The 13,186-nt window shown below is 57.2% G+C and overlaps 1 protein-coding gene and 1 long non-coding RNA gene across 2 annotated transcripts; both read right to left on the reverse strand.

Annotated features, from left to right (window-relative positions):
- Nucleotides 1-2,060: 2,060 nt before the first annotated feature.
- Nucleotides 2,061-7,713, reverse strand: Snai1 (snail family transcriptional repressor 1). The gene is made up of 3 exons (XM_004858064.3): nt 7,539-7,713; nt 6,453-6,980; nt 2,061-3,067 (listed from the first exon to the last, which is right to left on the reverse strand). Exons 1-3 carry the CDS (start codon nt 7,618-7,620, stop codon nt 2,883-2,885), a joined length of 795 nt encoding a protein of 264 aa, XP_004858121.1. The 5' UTR covers nt 7,621-7,713; the 3' UTR covers nt 2,061-2,882.
- Nucleotides 7,714-10,359: 2,646 nt separating this feature from the next.
- LOC110344566 (uncharacterized) lies at nt 10,360-11,024 on the reverse strand. The gene is made up of 2 exons (XR_002387219.2): nt 10,830-11,024; nt 10,360-10,733 (listed from the first exon to the last, which is right to left on the reverse strand). It is a non-coding gene; the product is annotated as an uncharacterized LOC110344566 (long non-coding RNA).
- Nucleotides 11,025-13,186: the final 2,162 nt, after the last annotated feature.

Below are 13,186 nucleotides of genomic sequence, written 5' to 3' on the forward strand. Positions count from 1 at the left end.
GTGGGAGGAAGCAGAGGCCAACACGCCTGTCCCACCCGCTCCCACCCAGCCCTGTGCTCTGGGCCAGGTCAGCTGTGTCCGACCTCACTCCAGAGGACTCTCCCCAGGGGAGCCAGCCTCCAGGTGGGCACCAATCCGATCTCCATCCCAGAGCCACCGCAGCCCTGCGCTAGGCCCTGTCCCCTGTCGGGCCTCAGCCACGCCTTCTTGTGCCCGCCTGTCTCCCTCCTCCTGACTCCAAACTCCCCTCTCCCAGTGACCAGGGACCCTTTGAGCCCAGGGTGAAGCCGGCTTACATCGCCCTCTTGAAAGCCCAGCTCCTGGCCCTCCCAGGCCTGGCCGGCATCTCCTCTGGGGTCGAAGCTGGAATGTCTGCCCGCCTAGCCCCACGCTCGCTGCCCTCCACCCTCAGCCTTTCATTCTCTCCTGGCACTGCGACCCAGGGAAGCGGCTTGTTTATTTAATCACTTGTTTGTTTCCTGTCTGCCCTTAGAACACAAGTTCCATGAGCATGTGGCCTGGGTGTCTTGTCCACAGCCCTCACTGCAGGGCCTAGAACAGGGCCTGGCGGAGACTTCACCAAACCCCGCAGAGCCGGTGTCCCCTTCTCAGTGTCCCAGGAGGGAGGCGCTACTGCCACCTACTTGGCAGGCAGAAACTGGGGCCGGGAGAAGGGGGCTGTGGCTCCAGGGAGCAGGAGCCCGGATTGCCTGAGTCCCAGCACGACCTCATCCAGGTAGACCCAAGTTCAAGCTCGATGACCTCAGGCGAGCCCCTCGGCTCCAAGCCTCCTTGCCCAGAGGCCCAAGCCTCAGGGACATGAAGTCACTGGCTTGCCACTGTCAGCACCTACTGTGGTTGATGTCATGACCCACAGAGAGCCACAGGGACTGGGACAGGGCGGGCTCAGCCAACCGCTGCCCAGCCCCCACACTGCTCCCAAACTTCCCTTCAGGGAGGCCAGCCACAATTTGGCGATTGTTAGAGAACTTTTTTTTCCTTTTGGGAGGAAAGCTGCAAGTCATTAAGGGCTGCTCCCGGCCTGCGGGTCACCATTTCCTGTTTAGAAGAAAGAATCATCTCTCCTTTGGAACATGGACTCCCCCCAGCCTGACTCCGGGCTGCGACCCTAGCTTGCCGGCTGCCGTGCCGGCTAAGCCACCCGCAGGAAACTGGCACCTTCGGCACCTTTTGTGCTTAGAAAGGACACTCTTTTTCTGCTGACCCCAGGAGGGCCCCAGAGGTGAGCTCACCACCGCACTGGCCACCAGGTGGGGGTGAATTGCCACTGCCCAGGCACTAGCTGGAGGTCCCCCCATCCTCGAGCAGGAAGCTGAATGACCCCTACCCTTTGGCCTGGCTTCTCACCCTCCTGGCTCCAGCCAGCCAATTTCCTTGCATCAAAGGCCATTTGGTACCCAGCAGCCAGACAGAGGTGTGGGCCTGCCTGACAGGGAGGCCAGCCCGAGCCCTTGGGAACGGGAAGGACATCCTCTGCTTCGACTGGGGGGCGGCCAACTCCACCCTGAGAGCTGCAGCACTGGGCCAAAGCCACCGGCAGGCCTATCTAGTTGATGAGACCCAGGAACCCAGCTGCAGAACTCGAGTAACAGCCAGCTTGCCGGGAGCAGGGGTTGTGCACAGGGCCCCACTGCTTGCTGGCCAGTCATCTCCACACCACCAGAGAGGTCCAGGGAAATCTCATTGGCACAAGAGCCCTTCAGTTAAACCAGGACTCCAGACCCACAAGATGTTTCCAAGGACAAGATTTAAGGCTGTGTCAGAAATATCTAAGCTCCAAGAATCCTGACTCCTCCTCCCTTCCCAGATACCTTCTAAAATACCTACCGAAGTCCCCCTCCGTGGCACATGCCTCTGATGCCAGGAAGATTGCTGACTAGAGCCCAACCTGTGCAACTTGGACTTAGTGAGACTCTGTCTCAAAACAAAAAATTTTTTAAAAAGGGCTGGGTGTGTAGCCCAGTGTGAAGACCTAAGTTCAATCCCCAGTACTGCAGAAACAATAAAAACTACCCCACTACAAGACCAACTAGACTTCATAATATATAAATTAACACTTTATTGAATATCAATAAACTGTACATATAGCTATACAAAAATGTTCCCTTATACAAAATGTTGTTTGAAATATAAATACCAGTGTACCTTTAAAAATGTAAACATCTTCCTCCCAGGCCCACCTGTCGGGCCCCCAAAATAGTCCTGGGAGACACATGGGTCAGGCCGAAGCACCCCGCTTGGCCCCTGACAAGTGATGGCCATTACTCACAGTCCCTTTTGAGACATTGTTAAACTGCCCATGAAACAGGTGTTGCCGTGACAAACAGGAGGCTGAAATAGCTGCCCGGGCCCAGGGGCATCTGGAGGTCTACACTCGTCCTCCAGTCCGTCCTTGTGTCCCGAAAGCGCCCCAGTGGCCATGGACGCATCCCGGAGTGGATTATTGCATAGTTAGTCGCACCTTGAGGAAGGTGGCCTGAGGGTTCCTTGGGGAGGGTGGAGGTAGGGGTGTCGGGTCCCCTGACTGGGTTGGGAGCTTCCCAGCCAGTCAGTTGCTTTTGTCCTGTAGCAAAAAGCAGCTGTATCCAAACAGCTCTGGATACACAAACCACACAGGGCCCGGCTCAGGAATGCACCCTACATGCTGCCAGGAAGGGCTCCAGGCAAAGGGCACCGGAAGGCCTCTCTCAGTATCCCCCAGACCCTAGAGCGAACAGAACAGAACTAGAAAGTGGCTTCACCAAAGTCCTAAGGGACAGATGCAGCCGATGGGTGCTTGGAAGGGAACTCTGGGTGGTGGGAAGGATGGGCTCCTTCCTCCTGGAGTTGGGGGCTGCAGGGAGGGCCGGAGAGGTGGGAGGTCAGCGGGGCCCCCCCAAGCAGCCGGACTCTTGGTGTTTGTGGAGCAGGGACATGCGGGAGAAGGTGCGGGAGCACATCTTGCACTGGTACTTCTTCACGTCTGAGTGGGTCTGCAGGTGAGCACGTAGGTTGGAGCGATCGGCGAAGGCACGGCTACAGTGGGAGCAGGAGAAGGGCTTCTCACCTGGGGACAGAAAGACAGAGGACATGAGCTTGGATGACAGCGGCACTTCCTGCGGTGCCAACCCACACCTCCCAGGCTTTAGAGCCCAGCTCACCCCAACCTGAAGGCCTGGGTTACATTAAACAGACCCAAGCCAAGGCTGGCCTCTGGAGCTGGCCGCTTCCCACAGCAGAGCCATGGAGCTTCTCACTGGTGACCTGGGGCCATCCCTCCCCGGGCATGTGGACACGGAAGGTGTTCCCTGAGCAAGCCTCCTGTCATTTGGCTCTGTGGTCTCCATATTCAAGACAGCAAAGGGAGGCACAGAAAGGAAGTGGCATGTTCAGGGTCACGCGGCAGGACTCCCAAGCCCTTGATTTTAACCACTAGACAGGGGCCTCCTGGTCAAGTGAGGCTGTGGCTGGCCTTCCTCATTATCAGCCCTGGAGTCATTCCCAGATTTACTTTGTCTGGGGACAAAGCGTAAGAGGCTGTCTTAAGTTAAGGCCTCCCTGCCCCCACCTCAGAGCTGGTTAGGCCACTCCTCCAAGCCCAGCCAAAGGCCTGCAGCACTGCAATCCCACATCTGTCTGTCCATATCAGACCACCTCGCACAGCGCCAGGAGCCTCCCTGAGCTCACTCCAAGCCCCAGCCCCAGGCCTGGGAGCCCCAAGAGGCCACTGAAACTTGTAGCCCTGACACATCTGCCTGGTCAGTGCTACATTATAGGATGTCTTGTGGGGGGGAGTATACAGTAAGCACTCAATAAGGGCTCACAGAATAAACAAATCTGCTTTTTTAAAAAAAGGATTCAATCAGGAGCAGTGGTACATGCCTGTAGTCTCTGCACTTGGGAGGCTGAGGCAGGAGGATCAGGAGCTTGAGGCCAGGCTGGGCTGTATAGCCAGACTGTCTCAAGAAACAAGACAAAAACAAACAAAAAAGCTGGGCATGATGGTGCATGCCTGCAATCCCAGCACTCGGGAGGCTGAGGCAGGAGGATCACTGCGAGTTCGAGGACCCTATCTCAAAAAACTAAAAATCAAAGAAGTTAAAGCCTCTGAGAAGCCTAACTCCTCAGTCAGACACCTTTTCATAGTATCTGCCCCAATCAAGAGAATATAGTTCCCCAAAACGGTGACAATGTTGTGTTTTGCTTTTTTCTTAGAGGTACGCATTTTCCAAAACTTAGTCATAATAGTAATCCATTAAACATCTATTGGAGGTCCTATGATGTGCCAAGGTCTATAATATTGTATATTCTTCTTCAAACAGCAAGTGTCCTCCAACCTCAGCCTGCTACGCTCGACCCATCTGTTAAAGCCCAGTTCAGGAATCAAGAACTGGAAACAAACTCCTTCACCTGTGGGTGCTGTGCTGCGCTGCCGGGGTGGGAAAGAGCCCGAGCCTCCCACTCCCAGGAATGTACTGAGACCCCCCAAAGCTGGCCTGGGGGTGCACAAAGGAGGAAACCACTGTGCTGTGGGGCAGCCCTGCCAGGGCCCTGAGGCAAGGACACCTGAGCACTAGCCTGTGGGGCTCCCCCAGGGCCCCGGGCTCCTCCTCACCCCCACTACCAAGAGCTAAGGGCTGCGTCGGACACCCAGACAGGGAAGAGGATGGAGCCATCTGTGAGGCGGGGTGGCAGCGGCACCCTCCCAGCCGGCATTCACGGTGTGACTGGGCAGAAAGGTGGACAAAAGGGAAGGGGACCTTCGAGGCCACTGCCATGGGGCGGGGGTGTCTGCCCCCACCCTCACCCATCCCTAGAGCCCCAGACGCCTTTATGGTACTCCTGGCAAGTGTGAAATCGGCACCAGGCCGGCGGGGACAAAGGCCGCTGAGGGGAGCACTGTACATGTGATACCCCCGGGATTAAAGGGGCCCGCCACACTGTGGCCCAGCAGCTGCGGCTGGAACAGGTGCTGGGCACCCCTGCCCCGTGCACCTGCTCCGCCCCTCCCCGCCCCCACACCCTGGGCCACCATTAAGGCGCACAATGGGAGTCAATGGGGACAGCGACGGTGCATTTCAACAGGGTTTTGTGTCTGAGCCGAGCCTTTACATTAAAATGACGTCCGGAGGGGCGGGCAGAGGCTGGGGGCCACCCGGAGAGGATCCTGAGGTTTCAGCTCCCTCAAAATGGAGCTTCGGGAGCTGGGGGGAGAGGGGAGAAAGCCAGGCAGGTGGGCCTTACACTTTAACGCAGGCCCACCGTGGACAAGGAGAAGTGGGCAGCCTTAGTCAAGAGTGAGGATGCCCCAGGCCTGCAAAATGCCAGGCCCCCAGCCACCTCACTGACCCTCACTGCCCCGAGGCCAGCCACGGGGACGGAAAGGCCAACTGGCCAGCCCGACCCCGGCCGACAGTGGCGACCCTTGAGCCTTCTCCCTCCAGTCACTCTTCAGAGATCTCCCTCACACACCACAGCCCCCGCCACGCTCTTTCCTCGGGTCCACAAAACCCTCTGCACATTTCACATTGTTTTTGAAACCCCCAGACAAGGCTGTTTCCTGCCAGCAAAGTTGTTCCCGGGTCTGCACGGCAGAATTGGGTGGGGGTGGGGAAAGCAGCTCAGAAGCACTCGCTACAAGAAATTGTCATAAAGGGATTAAGACTTTTCACACCCACCCTACAAAGCATGTGCTACCATAATCCGATTGGAGGCTCAGAGAAGTTAAATTGCCTGCTCAAGGTCACACAGCATAGAAGCATAGCAACTACCTCCTACCATTTTCCTGAGAGTTTACCATGTACCAAGTACTTTGTTTTTTGTTTGATTTTGATTTGGTTTGGGTTTTTGCAACAAATTCTGGTTATGTAGTTCAAGATGGCTTCAAATTTACAGCAATCCTCCTGCCTCGGCCTCCTGAGTGCTGGGACTACAGGTGTGGGCCACCATGCCCGCTACACTCAGTACCTCGCCTGGCGCTTCCTTCCTGCAATCTTGCTTTTAACCTGCCCAGGAGGGGGGTTTCTCACGCCCTTGGTAGAGATAGGAAAACAGGCTGAGATGAAACACCACCTTGAGGTCTGATGAAACCCTCAAAGCAGCCTTCGGGTGGGGGAGTCTGACACCCCGTGTGGCTGGGATGGAGGGCTGGGGGAGGTGGAGCTGGCTGGGGCGCCTCACACCTGGCCGGAACAGCAAGGTGCTGGTTGCACCTTTCCCAGCCCGGCTCCAAGGCATTTGGCTGAGGAACTGTGGAGCCGGCAAAGGTATCTGGCCATCTGTTTAGCAGATGAAGGAATGTTCGGCCACACATTCCCAAAGGACCAGGACCTGAACTTGAACTACAAGGGGACTCAGAGCCTCCGTGTCCACAATGCTGAAGAGAACACTAAGCCCAGAATCCCAAATGCTGGTGGAGGAGGCAGCAGGTACAGGGAGGAGGGGCCACTCACCGGTGTGGGTCCGGACGTGGCCCTGTAGCAGCCAGGGCCGGGAGAAGGCCTTCCCACAGGTGGCGCAGACGCAGGGCAGCGTGTGGCTCCGGATGTGCATCTTAAGGGCGCCCAGGCTGAGGTATTCCTTGTTGCAGTATTTGCAGTTGAAAGCCTTTCGAGACTGGAGGTCCTTGGCCACAGAGAGCCGAGCCAGCTGCTTGGGCAGTTGGCCCAAGCCTGGGAAAGCAGCGTAGGCCTCCGCCTCCAGGGAAGAGGTGGAGGTGGAGGAGAAGGACGAAGGAGCTGGCGAGGGTGGGCTGGGGGGCTGGGAGCCCTTCCCACTGTCCTCGTCAGACAGGGAGGTCAGCTCAGCCGCCCTGGGGCTCTCCTGGGGCTGAAGCGAGGCCCAGCCGAGGGGTTGGGCCAGAGGCGCCAGGACAGAATCCCAGATGAGTGTAGGCAGAGAGGCCGTGGGGTTGAGGACCTCCGGGGGCGGGATGGCTGCCAGCAGGTGGGCCTGGTCGTAGGGCTGCTGGAAGGTAAACTCTGCGGAGAAAGGAAGGAGGGGGTCAGGCGTTCATTAAATCCCACAGTCAGTCAACCAACACTAGTCCTCTTCGGGTTGGGGGCTAAGGCTAAGGGGCTGGCATGGAAGCCTTGACAGGTGAGTGGGACGACTTCTGAGCAGGACAGACGGGGTTCCTCCACACCCAGGCCACCGACCTGTCTCCCCCAAGGAGGACGCTTCAGGCCCCAGCCCAGCTGGGCGGTCACCCGGGGCCCCAGGGTCCTCAGCCGAGCCTCCCCCTCCCCCAGCCCTCTGGACTCCGGACTCTAACAGCCACTGGCCGCGGGCTCTCCTGGCACAGCCTCCCCTCCTGCCTACACTCGCGGAGCTTCTTCGCCTCCCTACGGCCAGGGCCCCACTGCAGCTACACAGCCCTCCCCCAACCCTCGAGATGTGGGACTGTGATCCACCTGCTCCGCGTCTCCGGGGTCCTCGCCTCCTCTCTCCCTGTAGAACTCCTCTAGCCCGGTCCCCCAACACACAGCCTTGACCCGTGTCTCCGGACCCCTCCCTAGCGCCCGACACCCTCCACTCACCCGGAGAGGAATCTTGCAGCTCGCTGTAGTTTGGCTTGCGGTTGGGGTCAGAGGGCTTCCTTACTAGGAAAGAGCGCGGCATGGTTGCCGAGGCACAGGGGCTGCCGGGTCGCTACAGGGCCGCGGGTCACACTACTCGCGAGGCCGTGCAGCGGCGCTGTAAGTGGAAACGCGCCGCCACCTCCCTTAAGTAGCCTGCCGGTAGGGCGTAATCAAGGAAGTCACGCCCCTTTGTCAAGGCTGCACCAATCACAGGAGCGCCTCCGCCGGAGGCCACGCCCCAAGCAGGTGCGCCGGTCGCAGGCGTGGCTGGCGCCGCGTGGCGCTGGAAGCTTGCGGCGGGCATCTCCCGCTCCTCGGCGTGAGGCTGCGCCGCTCGCCCCCGCGACCGGCTGTCGGTCGGGGCGCCACGCCGGGCGCAGTGGCCTCCGGGAGGCAGGGGCCCAGCTGGACGCCGCGCTGCCCGCCCAGGCCCGGGTTTGAGCGCCTCTGGCGCCCCCTGGCGCTCCACGCCGCCCTCCGGGACACCTGACCTTCGCTAAATCCGCCTCCGCCTGGGGCCTGGGATGGGGCGGAAATTTCCTGGTCGGCTGGCGCCTCGCCGAGAGCGTGGTTTTGACGCGGGGGCGGGGGGTGGACAATATACAGTGCTGGGGCGACGCGAGGGAATGGCCGTCCTCCCCTGGCTGCTGGCAGTGTGAAATGCCACAGCCTTTTGGCAAAGCTACCTGGCCCCATGTAGCAAAACGCACCGGTTCCCGCGCTTGGCCAGGGTCTGGCGAGCGCCCGCCAGGACTGGGAGCCAGGCGCTGGCCGGGGGCGGCGGGTGCAGCCCGGACGGCACAGTCGGGTCCCCCGCGCGGGACTCCGGCGGTGGGGGAGGCAGACGGTAACAGCCGCTTCTGACGCCGTGAGACGCGCTCTGATGGGGCGCAGACCCCGGGCGCCGGCAGGCAGAGGCGGTCCCCTGACGGCGCAGGTGCGACTCCCCGAGGACGTGCAGGAGCAGCCGGGGAGGCCCGAGTCGGACCCGGAGCCACTGAGGAGCCCAGAGCAGCCCGGCGGGCTCGGGCTCAGTGCCTCCAGTCGCCAGAGGAGCTTGGACTTTGCCTGGAGGGCGCGGGGAGCCGCGGGGGGGGGGGTTCCAGCTGAGGACGGACGGGCTGGAGTCTCCCTCGCCAGGAACGGCCGCTGCGGGCCGAGGCGGACTCACCTCCGAGCATCTGCAGGGTCCGGAACAAGCCCCCCACACTGGCTTTCTTTGCGAAGCCCGAAGTCCCCCACACCAGGGGCTGTTGTCCGGGTCACTACAGCTCCGTCTCCCCTCATTCTCGGGGTGCAGAGGTGCGCAGGCAGCACAGCGGGCCGCACTGTCCCCCGGGCCAGTGTGGTTCAATCGTGGACTCCACACGAAGCAGAAGGGGGAGACGACGCCCCTCAGCCAAACCCTCCCAGGCTTCCCACTCGCTCAGAGGAAAAGCCCAGGTCTGCAACTCTCATCCGACTCCAGTGGACCTCAATTTGAGCTCACTCCTGGCCCCCCTTTCTGTCCCTCCTGCATCCCAGCGGGTTCCCACCACAGGACCTTGGCACCTGCCACTCGGCCTCCTCCCCCCAGGTCTCTCTTTAGGCTTCCCCTTGGCTAGCTTCTTTTAGTTTGTTTAGGCAGCATCCCACCAACCTCCCAGCTTCCTTAGTAAGGAGAGAAATGCAAATTAAAACCTCCGTGAGATACCATTTCACACCCCCGGAGGACAAGTAAAACTTTGGTCGATGTCAAGCGTCGATGAGGGTGTGCGGGGCAAGCCTTCTCGCTGCCCAGGGGCTCTCAGCCCGGGGCACATTAGGGTTCCCCAGAGAACTCTCCGAAGCAGCCCAGCCCTGCCGTTCATATCCTGATTTAATTACCAGGGATGGGGCTTATGTGTTCACACTTTGAAAACCTCTCCCGGTTCTCCTGAAGAGCATCGGAGTTAGGAGTTGAGGCCCAGCTCCAAACCCAGAGCTAACAAAAGAAAACAGGGATCACACTGTCACGCTTGGAAGAGCAAACAAAAGAGAACAGGCCGGGTGAGGTGGGCAACGCCTGTAACACCAGCTGCTTGGGAGGCTGAGGCAGGAGGACCACAAGTTTTAGGTCAGCATGGGCAACTTACCAAGACTCTGTCTCAAATAAAAATGAGCTAGCCATGGCGGCTGAAGGCACATACCTATAACGCCAGCACTTTGCGAGGGTGAGGCAGGATGATCACACGTTCTAGCCCAGCCTAGGCAATATAGCAATTTAGTAAGCCCCTGTCTCAAAAAATAAAAAAGGGCTGTGGATGTAGCTCAGTGCAAAGATCCTGTGTTCAATCTCACTACTAAAAAAAGAAAAAGAAAAGAAAAAAGACAATGTTGAGCAAAAGAAGTCACAAATGAGCCTGCCTACCTGCCAGGTGTGGTGGTGCATGCCAGCACCAGGAGGCTGAGGCAGGAGGATTAAATTCAAGGCCAAGGGCCGAGGATTTAGCTCAGTGGTTTCGCTGCCTGCTGCGCAAGCGCAAGGACCCCAGTTGGATCCCGGGTACCAAAAAAAAAAAAAAGTTCAAGGCCAGCCTGAACTATAATGAGATCCTGTTGAAAGAAAGAAGAAAGCAAGCTGCCTGGGGTGCATATCTGTCATCTCAACACTTAGGAGGCTGAGGCAGAAGGATCTTGAGTTTGAGACCAGTCTAGGCTACACAGTGAGACTTTGTCTCAAACAAGTCAGAAACAAATGTATAGTTGGATTTCCACATGCTTCCAAAGCAGGTCAATCAAACACTATTTTGTTTTGGGACACACACACACACACACACACACACACACACACACACCCCCAGATATGTACATGGAGGTGATAAAACTATAAAGAAACGCAGGTAAATGTTTACTACAATTTTAAATTTTTTGTTTTGGTACTCAGGATTGAACCCAGGGAGCACTGAATTGAACTCGGGGCCTCATTAAACGGCTAAATTGCCCTCGGGACCCGTCTTCCATTCCAGGACCCTACTCGGTTGTCTGCAAAGCAAGTAGCGGGGGCTCAGGAGAGTACCGGCCGAGTGACTCCACCTCCGGCTCCACCTCTTCCGGCTGGGTCACCGGGGCGAGTTACCCAGTCTCTCTGGGCCTCCGTTTCCTCGACCGTGGAGAGTAGACGGCTCCTGTCTCCTGGTGATGCCGGAGGGAAAATGAGCCCAGCGGCCTCTACTTTTCGAGGCACCCACTGGCCCCGCCCGGGCCTCGCGAAATTTCCTGCTCCTGCACCTGCGGTAGGCGGGCGGACACCGCCCAGGCCCCAGGTGGGACGGGGCTGGCGAGGCCGGGAAAGCCGCGCTGACCCTTGGAACCACGGCCTCAGGTCCTCCCACAAGCGCACGACCTCCGCGGCCGGGCTGGCGCGACCCGACGCAACTGGCGCTCCGCTCTGCGCCGCCAGCCCGAGGGCTCCGGCTTTAGGGCCGCCCCACGCCTCGGGGAGCGGTCCTCTGGCGCCCTCTGCTGGCCAGGACGCCTCCCTGCGACTGTTGCGGAGTGCTGGTTTCGGGAGGTGAAAACTTTGAGAGCAAGCTGGGATTCTTTTTTCTTTTTTTTGGCGGTACCGGGGATTGAACTCAGGACCTTGCGCTTGCCAGGCAAGCGCGGTGCCACTGAGCTGCATCCCCAGCCCCAAGCTGGGGCTGTTTAATGTGACCAGGAAAAGCATCTGGAAGGAAGATAAGTTGTGTTGTTTAGTTCAAGTTTAGTTTAGTTTGTTTAGTGACAGTGTCTCTCGGAAGGCTGAGGCAGAAGGATCGCCGCAAGTTCGAGGCCAGCCTGGGCTACATTGAGAGACCCTGTCTCAAAAAACAAAAAAACTAGTGAGCGGCCGGGGATGTAGCTTAGCGGCACAGCGCCTGCCTGGCAAGCACGAGGTCCTGAGTTCAATTCTCGGTACAAAAAAAATTGATACAGGATCTCGATATGTAGTCCAGGCTGGCCTTGAACTCACTAGCCTAGGCTGACCTCAAACTCCCAGTGATCCTCCTGCCTCAGCCTCCAGAATGCTGGGATTACAGGCATGCACCACCATGCCTGGCCCTGGCAGGAAGATAAATTTAAATAAGCTCCTGTATTTCTACAGGTGTCTATTCATCACTTAAAGCAAAGCCAGTAACTAAAAATGTGGTTTCTGGTGGCACACTCTTGTAATCCCAGCACTCAGGAGGCTGAGGCAGGAGGATCACTGCAAGTTCTAGTTCAGCTTTGGGTGCATACTGAGTTCAAGGCCAGCCTGAACTACATAGCTAGACCCTGTATCCAAAAAATGAAGATAGGGCTGGGGATTTAGCTCAGTGGTTCCACCGCCTGCCTTTCAAGTGCAAGGATCTGAGTTCGATCCCTGGTACCAAAAAACAAACAAAAAAATGAATAAATAAAAAATGAAAATCTGATTTACAAGTAGCCAACCAAAGAAGAAAGTCTCCATCCCAGATCTTCATTTCCCTCCCCCAGAACAAATATTTTCCCCATGTCTTGTGTGACCTTCCAGAGATGCCTTTATGTAGAAAAGGATGTACTGTATTCCTTTCCACACCATGTTTTGAAAATCATTCCGTATCCCTGCATGAATCTACCTTAATCTTTCAGATTATTTTTGTCACTTAGCCTGCCCGGTGCCACTGAGCTGCCTTCTCCGTCCCCCCTTAAACTTTTACAAGGCTGCAAGGCCCCACCCCATTGCCCCCTCTGCTCACTGGGGTTGGAACCCCGGGAACTTTGCACTGGGCTATGTTGCCAGCCCTTTTTCTTTTCTTTCTTTCTTCTTCTGGGGTTTTTCTTTTTTCTTTTTCTCTTTCGAGAAAGTGTCACTAAGTCAGTAAATTGCCCAGGCTGGGCTTGAACTTTGATCCTCCTGCCTCAGACTCCCAGAGTACTGAGATTACAGGCGTGGTCCACCTTACCCAGTGGCAGACTTCTTTGGTGTATTGTACCATGATCACATGATTTATCCCACCAGGGGCCCGATGATGAGCAGATGACAAGCAGTTAGGTTAGATTACAAATTTTTGCTCCTACAAACACCATGACAATCTCAGGGGGTTCCTTATGCACACATCTCGGCAGTCCAGCTCAAATGATAGGTCCCAGGGAGACGAGACATTTGTCCAAATGCCCTCCAAAAGATCAAACTAAAATACAGCCCTCCAGCAGGGAGCTAAGGGTTCCTTTTCCAAACCTGGCCAGTCCAGGTCATTGCCGGAACTTGTTTATCTTCACTCATCTGATAAGGGAAATAGGATTTTCCCTGCTGCAATTTGCATTTTGTGTGAATGGACAGAATGTGGGGTTTTTGGCCTGATTTGTCCTGAGTTTGTGTGTGTGCACACGCATACGCTGGGGACTGAACCGAGGACCCGGCACCTGCTGGGCCAGCGCTGTGCTACTGAGCTACACCCTCATTCCCCTGCTGAGCAGTTTTACCCACTCCAAAGCCATTTCCTTTTCTCAGCATGCTAAACTATGTGCCAAGTACTTTTGGTCACCCAGCTGACCCACTTCTAATTTTTCTTTCTTCCTTCCTATTTTTTTTTTTTTCTTTCCAGACAGGGTCTCAGATTGACCTTGAGTTCAGACTGACCTTG

This window comes from Heterocephalus glaber, unplaced genomic scaffold (genome assembly GCF_053883595.1).
Source record: "Heterocephalus glaber isolate CG9 unplaced genomic scaffold, H.glaber_assembly_v1.0 deba00001673, whole genome shotgun sequence".
Lineage (NCBI taxonomy): Eukaryota > Metazoa > Chordata > Mammalia > Rodentia > Bathyergidae > Heterocephalus > Heterocephalus glaber.